General features: G+C 35.8%; 1 protein-coding gene across 1 annotated transcript; it reads left to right on the plus strand.

The window, feature by feature from the left end:
* The first annotated feature begins 8,083 nt into the window (after window positions 1-8,083).
* LOC110915922 (autophagy-related protein 18a) lies at window positions 8,084-11,457 on the plus strand. The gene is made up of 4 exons (XM_022160672.2): window positions 8,084-8,939; window positions 9,933-10,125; window positions 11,016-11,139; window positions 11,210-11,457. Exons 1-4 carry the CDS (start codon window positions 8,202-8,204, stop codon window positions 11,301-11,303), a joined length of 1,149 nt encoding a protein of 382 aa, XP_022016364.1. The 5' UTR covers window positions 8,084-8,201; the 3' UTR covers window positions 11,304-11,457.
* The last annotated feature ends 9,237 nt before the right edge of the window (window positions 11,458-20,694 follow it).

Below are 20,694 nucleotides of genomic sequence, written 5' to 3' on the forward strand. Positions count from 1 at the left end.
AACTCTCGACACGGACCCGAATATACCTGGGAACGTGAAGATCAAATCAAAACCAAAATACCCCCACCTGTTCGAGAATACTCCTGCAAAGGATGACTCAACTTGAATTTCGGGACGAAATTCTCAATAACAGGGGGAGAATGTGACAACTGCCACTTTTCGGTAACTTTCTTACACCTAAAGTACTCATTTTAGTTACATTTTTATGCATTTTTTTTACACTCGAACTGCGTATTTCGTGACATACACTTAGAGTACTCATGGAATACTTACTTAGGATGCATATGATTCATTTTTATTAAGTACATTTGACACAATTTAAACAATGCATCGAAACTACTAGAAAAGCACCTAGTAAACTAGTATTCTGTCGAAAACGCAGGAACCGCATAAACCATCTAAATGACATCTTTAGGACTTAGACGAAGGTCCAACATCTAATATATATTAAACCCTAACTAGGAATGCAAGGGTTTGATTTAAAACCTTTCCAAAGTCCAATAACACTAAAAACTACCCGAAAAGCACTAAAAGCGACGACTTCAACACTTTTTCGCAGAAATTCTACAGAAATCAGCCATTTAATATTTTTGCAACATGTAAAAGTGCTATTTAACATAGAATTCATATGAGGATACCTTCGGGTATCATCCGAACCAATAACTACATCAATTCACACAAGTTACACAACTTAGCGTTCAAATAACGTCTAACCGAAACAATTCGAAACGAATATCCGAACAATATCAAATCTTTTTTTTAGTGACCATCTAGTGTTAATTGGATCATTATGGTCTAGTAATGGTCACTTAACACCTTCTAAACACTTAAGAACTTGAACATCTAAAGCTTTCCTAAACAACACCTAATAAAAACTAACACAGTTTTACTAAGAAAACAAGCTTTCCTAACATTTCACCTAATAAAAACTAACCCTTGTGGGACCCAATTTTTTTTACCATTGTTTCCATAAATATCATGATATTTTACCATGGTTGCAAGTTGTTTAACCAAGTGGACAAGTTGGTGAAGTTAGTGAAAGACTTTAAACACTTTGATTCATAATCAACAAAGCACTTCATCTCATTTTTCATTATCTTTTTCACACACTTAAGAAACTCTCTCAACATTCATATATTATCCAAGAACACCATAAAAAATATTTCACCTTTCAAGCCTTCTTTGATGATCAAGATGGAGCTTGAAGATACTTAAGGTGATCTAAAGCAACAACAAGAAGAAGCAAGCCTTTTCATCCATTCAAGAGCTTTCAAAACACCAAGATCAACACTTTTTCTTTTCTTTAATCCTCATTAAGATCATCCCTAGCCATTAGTGCTAGAAGTAAGCTTCTAAAATCTCTTTTTCATACTTATTTATGTATTATTTGGTTAAAGAACATGTAATAAACTAAATAATCATACAAAATAATATGAAAATACAAAGAAGCAAAATAATAATCATGATATAAAAGTTTGTTTATGTTGTGATTTAAAAATGATTACTTGCATATTTGGTCTAGTTTTGATGATTAGCATACAAATAACTTGTTAGATGATGTTTAAAAACATAATCTAACAAGTGTACATGAAAATGTTTAGGGGTTTTGTTAAACATATATGTTTAGATGGATGATCATGATCTTTGATTTTGTTAAAGTATGTAAGTTTTTTTTTAACTAAAAATAATACTTTTACAAAGTTATAAAAAGAAACATACAAGATGGGTTTTATAAAAAGCTTGTTAAAACTAGAAGTAAAGTATGATTTTTGAACTAGTAAACATATGTAAAGATCATACCAAAACCCTACATGATTATGAGTTCATCTTGTTACGTTTATGTTATAAATCTTATATGTTTTTATTAAGAAAAATATGAGAAGATTAGTGGTGATTTTTTTAGAAAAAGATATGTTTTATTAAACATGGCAATGTTCATATTTCTAATAAAATATGGCAAATTTTTCTTAAAAATCATAAGTTATAAGAACTATTATTTTTGACAAGATCTTTATTAGATTAAAAGATTTTAAAGATAGTTTTTATAAAAGCAAAGTTTGATATAAATATATATTTTTTTGAGAAAATATATATTTAGTTAACTTAACAACTTATGTGTTATGTCTTATTTGTTTGTATTAGTTATATTTATGATAACTAGGAACTTGAATACAATGGTACAGATGAACACAATGTACATTTCGACTAAAGTCTTACAAGACTACAGTTAAATACGCCTTAAAACACACTTACGGACATTCCGAGCTTTCGAACACAACTTATGGTCAAAACGGACGACGGGCGAATCTATGAACATATCGCCATTCCGAGGAGTTACTACGACGTTTAGGCGATCTTTCGACGCGAATACATACAAATCACCGACAACAATATCCGGATTTTTTGAAACTTATAAAAACTATTATGTATTCTTTTAACTAAAAAGCCTATACTTAGTAACTTTTATAAAAAAAAATGAAAGAATATATTTTTAACACATGGGCTTATTTTATAACAAATGGGCTTATTTTACATATGGGCCTATTTTATATAAATGAGCTTATTTATGATACAAATGGGCTATTTTACAAATGGGCTTATCATCCTAATTGGGCTTAACATAAATACATGGGCTAAGCCCAATATCAAGATTCATGGGCTAAGCCCAAAACCCAACATATGGGCCAAGGCCCAATAACATTAAGCCCAATAACCTTTAGGCCCAACACTATTGAGGCCCAACACTATTGAGGCCCAACATTATTTGGGCCCAATAACATGAATTCTTGGGCTAAGCCCAATGACATATAATTGATAAAAATTACAATTATACAATTTACTTATACAAAGACACGTAATCAAGAAGACAAGACTCGATGATACAACTCACAAGATACAAGATTACATATATATATATATATATATATATATATATATATTTGGTGAAATATATATCTTACAATTTAAGAATTCATTCATCTAATACACAGTACAACGAACAATAAAGACATACAAGTCTTCCACATATTTAAGACACAAGACTTGTACTCAAGTCATTTACAAAGACCGAAGTGTCTAACAAATATAGAACGTTTGTAGGTCGTGACACTATTCAGGACGACCGTACGTCAGATCACAGTTACTTACCATTCACGGACGCAATTCTGTGAGTTCATGTCCCCTATTCTTTTAAATGTTTTACAACTTTACAACTATCGGGGAAAATACATGTTTATAGTATGATAAGTCATGGAATGAAACACCTTAGATCATCTGCGATTAGGGTCATACATCTAAGCACCATTAATCCAGTTTGGACCTAGGTACAGAGGGTTAGATCTAATGGGTTTTGGCGAGCCCCACTCTTGGTCGTGGACCCATACAGAAGAGTGCGTTTGTGACCCATAGTAGTAGTCGACACTAAATCGTCTAGGTTTGGATTGCTTCCTATTTCGTCACACATATTAATGTCCTCTCGAAACATTAATGATCAACGATTTCATTGACGCTTTACATACTACTACATTACATACAGATACATCTTATACAACTCACATTTTATGGATACAGTTTATACAACTCACATTTTATGGATACATTTTATACAACTCACATTTTATGGATACATTTTATACAACTCACATTTTATGGATACATTTTATACAACTCACATTTTACAGATACATATTATACAACTCACATTTTAAAGATACATCTCATACAACTAAACTGCATGAACTCGCCAACTTTTGTTGATGTTTTCAAACTTAACATGTATTTCAGGAAATTAGTGGACCATGCGGACATTTCAGTCAAGGAAAGCAAGTATTAAGACTCCATGCCACCATTTAAAGGGCTTGCCCATTATATACCGCCTCTTTGCGGTGATATAGTGGTCAAAGCCTTGACATTTTAAGACTTACATTTTGATGTATAAAACAATAACAACTTATTTTCATTTGATTTTTTTTTGTAACCAATACATTTAACTTATGTTGCGTTCTTTTAAAACGATTACGACAATGGCATTGGAGCTTGTTTTTATTCATTTAGTATGTTCACTTATATTGTTATGCAATAAGAACCGATCAGATCACACCTCGCGCTTCCGCTACGAGCGGGTGTGACAGCTCACCCTTCTCAGATTTACCAACAAATTGCAGTATCTTTCGATTATCTGCTTTGTGCTCTCATTTTTCAAACCACGAAACAAATCAAACTCTTTCTTCAAAAGCGATTTCGTGTTCTTGATCATTTCTTGACTACCAACAAACTTTGATCTTAAAGCTTTCCAAATCGAATAAGAACTTCCATTATGTTGCAATAAGACCATGTTGTCTTTTTTCACAGCTTGTTGTAGCAAACTTAGCATCATTTTCTCATTTTTGTATTTCTTTTTATCATCAATGCTCATATCTTTGATTGGAATTTCTTCTTCATCGTCATTTGTCGGTCTAACGTACTTTGTCTCAACACATTCCCAAGCATCTAAATAGTTTGCTTGTACCCAGTTCTCAAACCGTCCTTCCCAACCTTTACACTCCTCGATATTCATGTGCTTAGGCGGTTTTTGCATAGTCCCCGTTTCGTTTTCCAACATTGTCTGCTGAGTCACAGTCATCGGGGTAGCAAAGGCGTTATAATATTCCTCTTCCATGATTCGGTTTTTTCAAGAATTTTCAAAACTGTCTTTCAAGCGAAATTACTATGTTCAAGCGGAATCAATTCGTTCAAGCGAAATCTCCTTTCAAGCGAGATAGCACTTTCGAGCGGAATCACCAGGTATTTTCAAGCGAAATTAACTCTGAAGCGGAATAGTGATTCAAGCGGAATCACTTCAATACTTTTCAAGCGGAATACGGTTTCAAGCGGAATCAAATTGAACTTTCAAGCGGAACCTGGTTTTCGAGCGAAATCAACAGAATTTTCAAGCGGAAACTGATTTTCAAGCGGAACCAACAAACTGATTTCGCTTGAAATGCTGCTGATGTCATCATACACTCGCTGATATTCAAGCGGAATTACAGATTTTACTTGTTTTAGTTCGAATTTAAAGCTGAAACTTTCAAAGTTTTGTTAAAATACAATTCCGAGTATAATGTGCAAAAATCAGAACATTTTGACCGTGAAAAGTTGTAAATTTTGAAAAAGAAGGTGTAGAAATCAGAAAATGCAGCTGAATTGTATGAACTCTTCCTCCTGAGCTCTGATACCACTTGTAGGATCGTTTTCGGACCCGAATGAGTCGATCAGAAGAGTGTTACTCAGTTTGAACGGCGGAAACAGACAAACTGACGTCAATTCAGCAATATACACACTATAAACTGTCGTTCTATTGATATTTATGACAAATACAGCGAGACGACACTTCGGCAGCACTTCGTTGCAAAACCGGAAAACTTCTCCTGTGATTTCGCTTGAACAGCCATATTTATAGGCAATGTGATTCTGCTTGAACATGTTTCAAGCGGAATTAGAACAATTACTTTCAAGCGAAATCAACAACTTATCTCGAGCGGAATTAGAACTTAACTGATTTCGCTTGAACATGACTTGATGTCATTTCAAGCGGAATCACCACTAATATCCACTTTCTCGATTTTCGTGCCCTGATCTAACTAGTTTTATACAAGACTCGATACAAGACGAAGTCGACAGACGCATGCACCAACAAACACCATTTACACAAACTGTTTTTTTGACTTTGGTTGTTTAAGAAACATGTTTCGACAATTTGTTTTCTGACAAACATCAATTGGCATAACACCATTTGCACAAACTGATTTGCATATTTCACTATATTTTCATAAACCATAAAGATGACTTAAACAAACACATTTCATTAATTCATGTTTTACAATAAAGATATTACATGAACCATAACAGCCAACTAACCTACACTGATCAACTAACCCTAACCAGAATTGATCAAATCAACAAAAACCTAACCCTAATTCAAATATCCAGTAACAACAAACAAACAAACCCTAAAATCATCAACAACACCAAGATTATCTTGTTCTTCAATCGATTTTTTCTTGCAGCTAAGCAACTTCAAGCTCGATTTGGTTTCTGTATCTTAGAAGACTTGGAATGATTGCAATTGCACGTCGACACATTAGGGGGTCCACCCAACCTACGAACCTTACACATTTGGGGTTCTGTAAATTAGAATGAAGGTCAGTATTCTAATTCCCTAAATTCTGAAGTGGAATAAATGATTTAGAGAAATTACCATGTCAGGGCATGCATAGAAACGACGTCCAAGGTTGAGATCCAAGATGTACGTATGGTTGCATCTTGACCACATGTGCAAAGCACCATTGTTGAACGATGACCTAAGGTTGCGAGGTTGAGGATGATGATCTTCTGAATTGCTATGAGGATGAAGATGATAATTAGCTAGGTATTAATAGGGCAAATGATAATAAAATGTTAAATAAGCAAAGGAAATGACGAAAATACCCTCATGTGAGGGACACGTGAGGGGACTTAATGTTTAAAACAAACGTCTGTTAGGCCCATGGACTATCCGAGTAACAAAATAACAAACCACAGATAACACACCTGCTATTTTCAAAAGTTAAGGACTAAACGTGAAACCATAGGGACTATCCGAGCAATTAATTATAATATATTTGTTATTTTCTTTTCTTTTTCTTATAGAACAATATTATACTTTTATTTAAATATTAAGTTACTAGTATTAAGCCCTTGCGTTGCAGCGGTTGTAATAAAACTATGCGAAGTAGTAGCAATACTATACCATTGTCAGTGACCACCAACACCGGAAAAGCTCGTAAAAACAAAATAAATAAAAATGGGAAAAAATAACGCCAAGAGAAAAGTAAACGTAAAATCTTTGAATTACGCACGCACGTTGCTGAGAAATTAAACCGAAACGTAAAACATAGAAAAAATAACTAACTCCATCCCGGACCCGCGCGTTGGACGAACTTTTCAAACGCAGAAAAATAGATGTGACGCTACGGGCCAGTCAAACGGGAAAAATACACAAAAAAACGTTGAACCTCACACGCACGTTGCGATGCGTTAACTCACAAAATTTAGAATGAAACGAAAAACTTGGGAAAGATGAAAAGCAAGGTGGACCAAAATTGAAAATAAAAAAGAGTTGGGATTAAATTGGAAAAGATGAAAAACTTTGGTTTAAAAGTAAAAAAACAAAGGATCTAAATTGCAAAATTGAAGTTATTTATTAATTTTAGATAACGATAAGAATAAAAATAAGTAATATCTATATATTGGTTATTAATTAATACTAATATTAAAAGATTTTTATTAAATAAATATAAATAAATTTTATAAGGTTGAGGGAGAGAATGACATGTGACATTATTTGTAGTCTTTTATTATAAGTTAGATTAGATATTAGATATTCTCATGTATCACATGGTTTAAATAATGAAAACTTTTGTTTGCATAACACAATAAGACAAGTAGGTGTATTTGATAATCATCCTTGCTTATAATAATTAACACTTAATCCGTTTCTAAAGTGCTTAATAGCACACTCATCACAATCATCAATTCTTTAGGAAACTTTTTAATCATTCATACATCATTAGCCAATGAAGTAATGAAATAATTTTCGTCAAATACATCATAAAATTTGCCTTATATTTGAATCAGAAATGTGCAAAAATATAATTATCATTAAAAATCTAATATAGAAAAATTCATAAAAAATTGTTTTCTCTAAGGTTAAATAAAAAAAAATTATTATTATTATTATTATTATTATTATTATTATAAATTATAAGTTTAAAAATATATTTGAAGAGAGAAGTAAGAAATTTAAACATAAATTTAAAGTAATTACAAATATTAAGGTAAAGATTAAAGTAAGCAATGTTTGCTATATCTGATATAAAATTACCCTGATTTAAAAAAAAATCAATTTTGATCAATAACGTTTTTTAATGAATGATATAAGATTTTTTTTTAATTCTTTAAATAAGATAAGATTCTTATTTTCTAAAAAACAATGATTTTATCTAAATAGTCTTATATTCTAGAAAAACAATATAATACTTTTCCTTAAAATAATTAATACACCGAAAACTTACGATAAAAACAAATCAAACGTAATAGACTTTGCAAAACCTCCTCCACCGCCACCGTGAGTGCCACCGCCGTCATCTTCTTCAACTGCCATTCTCAACCCTCACCTACCACACATGACAACCGTCTCTCTTCACCAATCCAACCCCTTAGATTCCACCTCTACAACAACACTAACCAATTCACCGGACTCTCATCCCTCCACCGCCGCCGCCACCGTCCCCACCCTCCTCCACCTCTCCTTCAACCAAGACTCCGCCTGCTTCGCCGCCGGCACCGACCACGGCTTCCGCATCTTCAACTGTGACCCCTTCCGCGAGATTTTCCGGCGAGACTTCCCCTCCGGCGGCGGCATCGCCGTCGTCCAGATGCTCTTCCGCTGCAACATCCTCGCCCTCGTCGGCGGCGGCCCAAACCCTCACTATCCAATCAACAAAGTCATGATTTGGGACGATCACCAAAGCCGCTGCATCGGCGAGTTATCCTTCCGCTCGGAAGTGAAATCTGTTCGTCTTCGGCGTGACCGGATAGTTGTGATTTTATTACAAAAAATTTATGTTTATAATTTTGCGGATTTGAAGCTTTTGCAGCAGATTGATACGTTTGTGAACCCTAAGGGTTTGTGTGAGGTGTCTCATGTGGCTGGGGCAATGGTGTTGGTGTGTTTAGGCCTGCAGAAGGGGCAGATTCGGCTTGAGCATTATGGTTCTAAGCAGACTAAGTTTGTAATGGCGCATGATTCGAGGATTGTGTGTCTTGCTCTTACTCATGATGGGAGCTTGCTTGCTACGGCCAGTAGTAAGGGGACGTTGGTTCGGGTTTTTAACACGCTTGATGGCTCGTTGGTTCAAGAGGTATTGGTTTTGTGTTTGTCTATTGAGTTGATTATTTATTTATGTGTTTGAGTTTTCAGTTTTGGTTGTATGTATGAGTATAAAAAAGGGTAGATGCACAGTAGCCCCGAACGCGGAAGTGACCCCACTTCCCAAGCTAGCGACCCGACAACGCTGCCTGAAACCCCTACCAACTGAAGAGCCTGGTTTCACCCAGGATTCGTACCCGTGACCTCACAGGGTCCTCAAGCCGGATTAGAGTGGGGGTCGGTGGCCACTGCCCACTGGGCTGACACCCAATGGTTGTATGTATGAGTTTAGGTTTGTTAAGAAAGTTGTAGTAGAGGAAGTGCATAGGATGATAGTGGATACTGATGCCCGGAATAAAAGTAATTTTTTTCTAGGATTCGGACTTGTGGGAATATGATGGCGCTATCTTTTTTATACGGTTTCTTAAAGGCACACAATTTGACATATTAGAGTTGGAGTGAGTTCTAGTGAAAAGAAAGGTCTCCCAAGTATATTGCTTTTTTTTTGTTCTCCTTGTCAAAATTTGAAAACTAAACGAAGTTAAACTTTAAATGTTGGGGGATCATTAAATATGGTGAGTGGGGATCCAAGCTTTAGCTTAATTTTTTTGTATATTTAAGCCGTGTTTGCTAATAGCAAGACTTGTTTAGATGTTGGGTCATTAATAAAGTAACATGTATTATGTATAGACGAAGAGAATGCTATGGTGGATGTGTTGGTACGCGGGATGGGTAGGATTAGATATTTTACATCAATGAGAAGTAAAACAGTTTGGTGTTGATAGATTTAGTTTGAAATCATATTGATGATATATTGCTTTGGGACTCTCTTTATACGTACATCTTAACTTTCCAAATTTAACGCCCTTGTTTTCGTTTCTATGCATTTAATGATATGTTTTGCCAACATATATTTTGCTGATTGGTAAATGCAATAAATTTTAAATCTATAGTCTTTGAAATTGGTGATTCACATTGAATACAGGTAAGGAGAGGTGCGGATAGAGCAGATATCTACAGCCTTGCTTTCTCTAAAACGGCTGAAAGGCTGGCTGTTTCAAGTGACAGGGGAACCGTTCATGTTTTCAACTTAAAGGTTGATTCTGGACCATTGCAAACTATATCAGACCCAAATACTGGATCACCGCCAGTTGTTTCGCATCTATCATTCATGAAAGGTACTCACTCTACCGTCGGAAATCTTTAATTAATTACTTTGTTGTATTGCTCTTGTGATTAAATTGCTGATAATATTGTGGAAAGATGATTTTTGAGGAAGTGAGATCACCTTAATCTGTATTTGTAGACACGCCCCCATCAAACGTTACCATTATTTATTTAAGGCGAATTGGAAATAAATAATCCCACCTAACTCAATTTGGCCGGCAATAATCCCAAGTTAGTTATTGGCCGATAATAATCCGAACTGGTCAATTTTTTTTTTTTTTTTTTTTTTTTGTAAAATAGTCCGCTGTTAAAATAGCTTAACGGAGTTAAGTTTTTTTCCGAATTACAAACCGATGTTTTGGGGCTTTTGATTAGAACGAGAATACGAGTCGATTGATGTAAAACTTACCTCGAAATCGTGCTCGAAATGGCTTGATTTTTGTTAATTGGAAGTTTAAACACTCGAATTGAAGCACCGTTTTCGTGGGTTGGGGCAGTATTTCGAGGTAAGTTTTACATCAATCGACTCGTATCCTCGTTCTGATCAAAAGCCCTAAAACATCTGTTTGTAATTTGGAAAAAAACTTAACTCCGTTGGGTATTTTTATTTTAACGGCGGACTATTTTATCGCGAAACTGAAGGAAGCAAGTCTTGTGAGATGGGAGAAAGAATCTAGCATATTGGGCTTTAATAATTTTTGTTTTTACCCATATGTAATCAGTTTTGATGCATCCGGTATGAAACTTATAATCCAAAACTGATCTGGCGCACCAAAGATTGTTTATCCGGAGTAGATTCCGTCATTAAAGCTGATTTATGCTAACAACTAGCAATAATCAAATATGCGGTTTTATTTAAAAAAAATCCAAATGTCCAATTAAAAGCACTGTCTTCTTGCAGGCGTGCTACCAAAATATTTTAGTTCAGAATGGTCAGTGGCTCGGATTCATTTGAACGAGGGTTTGCAGTACGTCGTTGGTTTTGGCCACCAGAACACGGTTGTGATTCTCGGGATGGACGGGAGGTAATAAATACCAACTAGTATATGGTTGTCTTAATTTTTTTCTTGTAATCTTAAAATTGTGTTTTTGCAGCTTCTATCGATGCCAGTTCGACCCAGTAGCTGGCGGTGAGATGACTGTGGTGGAGTCCCGCAATTTCTTGAAGCCGGATGAAACCTTTTCTTGACAAACAATGAGGTGATCACAAAGCATACACCACATGTATCTTGTAAGTTGTGTAATTAAACTACTAGTAAACAAGGTTAGTTTTCATGTGAACGTGTAAATATGTATATTCTGCTCTAATAAGTGCAATTTCTCTGGTATATTATTTTCAAACACCTCATCGTGGTCGATATAAACATAAAAAAAAAAGAATAATAAAACTAAAAACAAATTACACTGCAATATACAAGACATCCATTTTAGAGATTTAATACATGCAACCGTAATCAAATGATACGTTGACCCCTAACTTTTGATCATCGACAATTTTAAGCCTCGTTTTTTTTTTTTTTCTAATTAACGACTTCACACTTCGTCTTCTCTAACATTTAAATTCTTTGTTTAAATTAGTTATACAAATTTACGCCGCAATGTGCAAGAAATTCTACTTGTTTTTATAACCACGTTAATGTCATGAACATAACGTGTGTAATAAATTCAAAAACACGCCACGTTATGTGCGGGTACCACACGTTAATATTATCATCGTAACGCGTGTAACAAAGTCGTAAATGCAAAGTTGCCGCCGCAATGTGCAGGTAAAAATCTAGTTTTTAACTAATTTTATATAAGAGGGTGTGTTATTGTGCGAATTTTAATTTTATAATCATTTTTAACACATTATTATATATTAATTACTGATGTGAATTACTGAATTATGTGAAAAATATGAGAATTCATTCATTCATGGTCTTCGACATATCACAAGGATATAAAGGATGTAGTCAAAAGGATATAGTCAAATTAACTGATACTAACAATACATGAGAATAAGCACGAGAGATAATTGATACTAACAATACATGAGAATAAGCAGGAGAGATAATTGATATGTGATATATCTTAATTCATTACACTCCTCTTCGATCTATATTTATATTTACAGAAAAAAATGCTCGGATAGTCGTGTGGTTTGCCCATTTTTCACCTTTAGTCCCTAATTTTCTAAAATTACAGCTATAGTCCCCAACTTTTGCAATTTCGTTCCCGGATAGTCCCTGGCGCGAATGAAGGTTAGTTTTTGGTATTAAGCGAATGTGAAATGACCAAAATACCCTTACTAATAACAATATATTAAAACATTAAAAAATCTAATTAATCCTTATAAATAGGCCCCTACCAATTTCTTAAAAATATAAAACTAACTCTCTACCCCACCCCCACCCCTATTCCCCTCCTTCCTTTTGTCTTCCCGACAAACCCACCCCCACCGGTTGTTCCGAGCACCCCAAACCCCCACCGCTGTAACTTCGGCCGACCACGCAACTCCGAGCACCAAAACCCTAACCACTGTAATTCCGGCCGACCACCCAACTCCGAGCACCAAAACCCCCACCACTGTAACTCATCGTAATTCACTCATTCGGAGGATAAATTAGCACACATTCCAGCTTCATCATCATGATCCTCGATCCAGATTCAATTATTTTCTCCTAATTCAACATCATAAACACTCACTCCGATTGTTATCATCTAACGATTTCCAAACCGTATGACGGAGGGTTTTTGAGCTCGAAAATGTGGCTGGTGGAGGATTCTCCGGTGGGTGGTGGTTGTGACGGAGGTGAACCGTAGCGGGAGTGAAGACTCGCGAGTGTATGTATGGCACAAGGAAACAGGTGAGCTTATAAAGACTTTAGGAGGTCATTCCAGAGCTGTGAACTGTACTAGTTGGAACCCGGTGAACCCACATATGGTTGCATCGGCTAGTGATGATCGAACCATACGTATCTGGGGTTTGAAAGACCTGAACTCAAACCACAGTTGCAAGTGTAGGACTTGATAGATAAAACTGCGTTTACATCTTATGTTTCTGAATTGTGTAATAATCGATCCTTGGTGCATCAATTGATGGTGGTGGTGGCTTGGTGGTGTGGAGGTGGGAGTTACAGAGAAGATGGAATAGAGAAAAAGGGGAGACGGAGAAGAAAAAGGGGAGAGGGGTGGGGTAGGCCCACTTTCTTTTATTATTATATAATTAATAAAATATACAATTAATAACATTTTTATTAGTAAGGGTATTTTAGTCATTTGGCACCAATCTAACACAAAAATCCAACACCCATCCGCGCTGGGGACTATTCGGGAACGAAAATTGAAAAGTTAGGGACTATAGAGGTAATTTTAGAAAGTTGGGGACTAAAGGTGAAAAAAGTCCAAACCACAGGGACTATTCGAGCATTTAACTCTTATATTTATTATACACGGTTAACAACATACTTTGTACTTCGAGACTTGAATATATAAACTGATACTACTGGGTAGGGACAAAACTTAGTTAAGAAAAAAAAAAGTACACCATCGTTACCAAAAAAAAGTACATCGTGTATAATTCTCCCCCTGAATTCAACAAACATCTTTCAATTTGCAAGACCGATCTTGTGTGATAGCTGCTCGAAACTGCTTCTTGGTAAAGATTTCGTGGATAGGTCAGCTAGATTTTCACTTGATTTGATCCGGGGAACATCAATTTCCCCTTCTTTCTGCAAGTCATGTCTTGAAAAAAGCTTTGGTGCGATGTGTTTTGTTCGATCACCCTTGATGTAACCTTCTATGATTTAAGCTATGCAAGCAACATTGTCTTCATGAATAATTGTCGCCTCCTTCTTTACCTGTTCTAATCCGCATGCTTCTTATACGTGATCAATCATTGATCTCAAGCACACCAGCATTATATAGTGATATCAATTCTGTATGATTTGATGACGTTGTAAAAGTGTGTTGTACTGTGATGTAATGCAAATTACATCTGTTTCCTTGCATAGTTTGTATAATATTTCGAGTGGTTTTGTGTCATTTTATCATTGGTTTTGTATATTATGGTGTCTTGTGTGCTTTGCAGGGTCCCGAGAGTGAAAACGAGCTGAAATGTTGAAGAACAAGCACTCGGGAGGAGGTTTGGGCTTAGTGAAGGATATTCATGAAATGAAAATGGATATTTGTGTCACACCCCGAAATATCAGACCTGGCGTGACCGGACTGGTATCTTCAGCACAACGGAAGCAATTAAGCTAAGACTTCTAGAAAACGAATGCCCACTAAGTACTCGAATTCCAATGGTTCTCCTATTCCAACCGTGCCATAATTTGAGAAAGTAACCTCAGAAAGAAAACATGCGAAAAATTAACATAAAGTTGAGCGAGTTCATTGTTTGTCTCTAAAAGATTTGAAATAAATCTTTTTGAATAACTGGTTTTTTTTTTGAAATATTGTTGAGAAAACGAATTTAAAAATCATTTTCTTTAGAATGTTTTATGTAAACTTCGTATTCGTGAAACTTCATACTTGTAACTAGGGGTGAGCAAAAGGAAAAACCTGACCCTACCCGACTATTACTCGACCCGACCCGAGAATCGATTAAACATAAAATACAGAACCGATTCACTACCCTAAATATAGGGTCGGTTTCGATCCAAAGGTCCAAGCCGGGTTTCACCATGAAAAGAACCGAGAACCGACCCGACCCGACCCTATTTTATATGAAAATTGGAACCGATCTAAATACCTAGGTACTTGGGTTCGAGTCGGGTTGGGTATATTTTCGGTTCGATTCTCGGTTATTTTCCGTCTGGAACTAAACTTGCTCACCCCTACTTATAACGCATTATGTTCGTAAAACCTTGTATTCGTAAACTCTTGTGTTTGTAAAATTTGTGTAACCGTCAATGTCCACCTTGACATTCACAACATGCATGCATAATCCTATACGCAGTATTTGTATAAAACATGGTATGCAAGTGTAAGTTTGTAGATTGTAACGCGTGTCACACCCCAATCGATGGCGGAAACATCGGGATGAGACGAACAAATTACTCAAAACTCCATAACACTATGTGACAATATAATTTAAATTCGGATTTTATTGCAATACTAAATTGTCATACAAAGATTCAAAATAAAAGACAACATTGTTTCAAAACATAACATCAAAATGATAAATTAATCTAGGTGTGTATCTAAGTCCACCTAAATTGCGTTTCTTCTCATAAAATCATCTCGTCTATCAACCTGCAACATGTATTAAAATATATCAACAAAAAATTGGCGAGTATACAAGTTTTCATACATAGCATAATATAGAATAAAATTGTTTAAAGTCTCATATCCAACATGAATAACCAATATGCAATTTTACTAAGTATGCGGAAACGGTGTATTATATGTTCAAACACAAGAATAGAACGCGTTAATTTTGCCTATCCCAAAGAATAACGGGAGGTTAACATGTTTAACTTAACAATACCCCAAGTTTCGTGGGCGGTGCTTTAATCCTATAGCGCTATAATTGTTAAGGTAGGCTAGCAAAGTTAATGAGCATATATTGACACAAAAAGTTTACATAGCATACAAGTCTAACAAGCATCATATAGTTTCATGTTAAAGCATGGATAGAGTGTGATTAAAATAGTTTCATGTGAAGTGTGTTTTGTATAACATACATGTTGCACCCAAAGTGATTAAAAGTAAAATGGGTTCGAGTATACTCACGGTTTTGCAAACTTTCCACTTGATAATCCCGTGAGAATTGTTGGTTGATTAGAATGGAGCACCTTGTCCTTCTACACGAAGAAACATAGGTGTATGAGTATGTGGAGTTAACGGAAGATTAAATATTCGGAGTTTAAATTTCATGAAAATAACATATGAGAAAGTAATCATCTAGCACACATAATACTTGTTCTTGACACTATGAAACTCAAAAGAGTTTGAATGTTTTAATGGGTCAAAATGCCCATTATAATCGTGATAGATATCATGGTTTTAGATGATGTAACTTAACATTTGACAAATGACCACTAGTTCATCATCAAAAGTTTGGTTACTTAGATAATATATAGGTTATATAATATATCATAGTGTCATATAAGTTAAGCATGAGGTAGGAGGATAAATCCTCCATTTAGGAACCTCTTTGTATTTCACATAAGTCATGCATGAGGTAGGAAGTACAAGTCTTCCATTTAGGTACCTCCTTGGTGTTCACCACTACACTTGTTGTCATAGACAACAAGGAGGGTCGTGAACCTACAATAAAGAAAGAAATAACTATAACTAATCTATGAAAACATCAAGTGATGTGTGGATTTTCAAGTAGGATAGCCCAAGCTAACCTTTTAATCACACAACTTCAAGCTTCAAGCTTGTTCATCACTTGTGGGTTAAAACCCTATCAAAAATAGAATGTTTGTGAGGTTTAAACCTCTGATTTTACATGCCACAACCTTGTTTTTAAGCCCAACTAACCATAGATATGATTATGAGCATAAGGACATAGGAATGTGTATGAGAGACCTCATGTTCAAATAGTTTAACAAGTGTTTAAATCAAAACAGAAAGTTTACATCACTTTGGAGCCTGTTTTGGTGATGTTTTAGGCCTTGGTTGTTAGTGCATATGTCTGTTGACTTCGTCTTGAATCGAGTCATGTAACTAGAATAGATAGACCAGGACACGTTGTACGAGAGAAACGGGAAACAGACTTGAAGCAGCCACCCCTCACAAAGTGGCTAGGCCACCTCGCACGAGGTGACCAAGTTCATGCGGTCTGGCCAGTTCGTGCGACCTGGGCCAGCTCGTGTGGACTGGTTCGTGCGGTCTGGCATCTCCTATATATATGTGGTCTTGGGTCTTCATTTCTAGAACTTTTGGATTCCGGTAGCGAAGCTCTGCCGAAGTGTCGCCAGCTCATGTAACTTTGACAAATCAATACAAGCGACATTTAAAGTGATTCTACGTGCAAATCTAGCTGTCATAACATCAATACGTCTGATTCCGCCTTTCATATTGATCGAGAACTCTTCTGAACGACTCGTTTGATCGAATCCCGATCCTACAGGTGGTATCAGAGCTCAGGAGGAAGAGTTCTTACCATTTCTACACGTTTTTCTCAAAATTAATCGTGAATTCGTGGTTAATATGTTTTGTGATATAACACGTAAAATTGAGTTTTAATCAGTTTATGAACAGATTAAACCATAAATCAGATCGAAAATTTGATAAAATTTGATAAAATCATGAAATTTTGGACTTAGAAATCTCAAACGAGGTGGAAATTAGTTTGAAAAGTATCAAACAATTTGAATTTTGAACCAGAACGTTTGAATTTTGTTCAAATCGCATTGAAAATGTTTCAGGTCGTTTGAGAGTGTTGTTCCAGGTCGTACGGTTTGAGTCAGACAGTTTAAAATTTTGTGCAAGTCGCACGGGTTGATCAGGTCGTTTGAAGTTATACCCAGCTCTTGAATTCCAGGTCGTTTGGCTTTGAACCAGGTCGTTTGATTTCATCAGCTCGCACGAGTTGATCAGATTGTACCAAATTAATCAGATCGTTTGAACCTCCGCACGAGGTGAATTGTTTACCAGATCGTTTGAATTAATTCTTCCAGGTCGTGTGGTTTGAGGCTTCCAGCTTGTTCCAAACCCTCAGATCGTTTGAAAATTCTGTTATTTTGAACTCTTGATACCGAAACATGGAAAACGAATTTTATAACGCGTTCAGTACTACCTCAGCTACTGCAAGTTCAGTTGCTCAGAACGTAAACATGGAAAATGAAACGGGAACGTTGCAGAAACCCCCAAAGCTGATGAGCATTGAAGAATATTACAGTTGGCAAGAACGGTTTGAGAATTGGGTTCAAGCAAACCATTTAAGGTCTTGGGAGTGTATTGAAACTAAGTACGTTCGACCTCGTTCTGATGTTGGAGTTATAAAGATTATTTCTGAATTTTCGGATAAAGAAAGAGACATGTACAAGGCAGAAAAAATGATGATCAGTCTACTACAACAAGCTGTGAAAGAAGACATTTTCGTATTACTTCAACATGATGGTAGTGTGTAGGATAGTTTGTACGACCAAAACGAGTCATTCAGAAGAGTTCTAATCAATACAAGAGGCAGAAACTAACGTATCGACTTTGAATCAGCTTGATTTACACACAGAATCACTTTAATTGTCTTGTTTATTGATTTGACACGATTACAGATCAAATGACATGTCAGCAGCACTTCGGCTCTGGAATCAGCAACTGTTACAAATGATTTGAACAAGGCAGGTATTTACAGGAGTTCCATTCCGTACGAGATGGGTTTCACACGAAATGGCTAGCGCCATTTCGTGCGAAATGGCTAGCGCCATTTCGTGCGAAATGGCTTCCTTCTACTTGTTTCTCGTTTTTCTCGAATTTCGTGCCCTGATCTATCATTCTATTACAAGACTCGATACAAGACGAAGTCGACAGACATATGCACCAACAACCTCCCCCTTGGATGTTGACGAAGTCTTCAGTGTCGAGTCTTCGGCATGTCACATCTTCAGTCTTGATCAGTCTTCGTGTTCTTTCCAAAGTATCTGACAGTTGTAAGCATCCTTCAATCTTTTCTCTACTTCTCTCTCTCTCTTTTCCAGTAACTCAACCTGGCTTTCAACCATTCATACTCCCCCTTGAATGTTGATCTAACAATCTTCAATAAGCTTTCAGGATCAAAAACTGGCTCTTGCATCTTCAGACTCCCCTTTGCTAGCAAACTCCCCCTTAAGTTGTTCCGGGATCGCAATCTGACATAGCATTTCCTCAGGTTCATGTTGTCTCCTGGCTTTCCGTAGTAATAGGATTAGGAACCTGGCTCAAATCTGCACATCTTCAGGAGTCGAAGCCTGGCTAACCTGCCCAGTCTCTACCTTAAAATAATTTTCACAAATTTAACAATTTTGACAAATTTATAACTCTCTTGTAAGTATCGATCAAAATGATTTAACATTTATATCTTTGATGACCACATGAAAGAATATCTTTTTTTCTAAACACACTCTCCCAAACCTGTTGTCGTCATGTTTAGCACTCGGAATTTTAAAAATCAGCTTTTCAACATCAGTTGTCGAAAATCTTTTTGGATTTTTATTTTTTAATGAAAAGCTGTAAAGAAATATTTACAGACAATATTTTTGTGAGTTTGTGTAAGAGGATCATATCAGTTTATGAGACAAATCACCAACACCGTTAAGCTTTAATCATTTTAAGTTCTAAACAATTCACGTAGATTGTCAGTATATTGATGCACTTAAATTTTCACGCAAAGTTCAATTGTTTCGAGATACGAGATTAGTGTTTTAATGACTTAAACTTATTCGCGTGTTCCACCTCAGAATATACTCCCGTATCCAGATTTCTATATTCAGTCTTACAGGTGAATGTACACTAATGATATCTGTAAACGAGTGATGCGAGACCATGAGAGCTCAGGTTAGAACTTCCGTTCAGACAAAGAGATGATGGCTCGTCTTTAGGTGTGTCCCGTTTGGGGATCTTTTCTTCAACAACACATGATTAGCATTTTTCAATGTTTCATCATTTTTATGCTGAGGGAGGGCTTTAAGATTAAAGCAGTGCAGAGCATTGTACGAGGACTAGGCTATTGCTTCCGCAAAATCAGAAGTCCTGGTATAATACCCCAGATATCATCAAGCACAAAGACCTAGTATGTCAGAAATAGAAAATCTTTCAAACAAGATTTCGGGGGTTACCCATATATCCGAGAGATGTTCCCTACGAGATAAGTAAGTATTGATATTTAGGTTTATATCTCGAAAACAATCTACTGGATGTATAAAAACCTACTGGCATATCATCAGTGAGATCGTTTATCACATTTGACTTTCCAATTCTTTAGCGTGCTGTGATAGTCCACTGATGTACTATCATTTCCTCTTTTTCACAACAAAACCCGTTTTTGAATTTTTCAATGTTTTTGGCTTTTTAGATTTTAGCATGTTTTTGGATTTTTCAAATTTTCGAAATTTCTAAAAATTTTTACTCCCCCTAAAATCAAAAATATGTTTCAATTTTTGATTTCAAGGAAAATTTGAAAATAAACTGTACAAATAAACTAACAAACTGATTTGAATTGCTTTAATTCTCCATCTACCTGGCATAAACAATCAGAACTCCCCTGACAACAAACTATTTTCCCATTATGATTTCAAAACACATAAGTTTGTTTTAATCAAAATGGTTTTTCCGGAAAATTAGTTTTGTTGAATTCATAAACCACATGTAGGATAGGGGATATATTCATCACATTGTTTCTTCAACCATTTGAATGAAAGTTAAATCAAGTTCAAATTAATGACCTTGATTAACCACTTGTAGGTGAAAACCTCTATTTTCAAACACTTGAATGTTCACTTATCAACCAAACCACTTGTAGGTTGAAATATCATATTGGTGAATTTCTCAAGAAAGATGCCGATTCCTACTCCCCAATTACCAACCTGGGAGTTCCGGCAAGTCAGAATTTTAAGTAAACGCTGTCACCCAAGCCTGACCAGCCTTGGATGATTGTTCATCATCGTTAA

Source organism: Helianthus annuus, chromosome 6, assembly GCF_002127325.2.
Source record: "Helianthus annuus cultivar XRQ/B chromosome 6, HanXRQr2.0-SUNRISE, whole genome shotgun sequence".
Classification (NCBI taxonomy): Eukaryota; Viridiplantae; Streptophyta; class Magnoliopsida; order Asterales; family Asteraceae; genus Helianthus; species Helianthus annuus.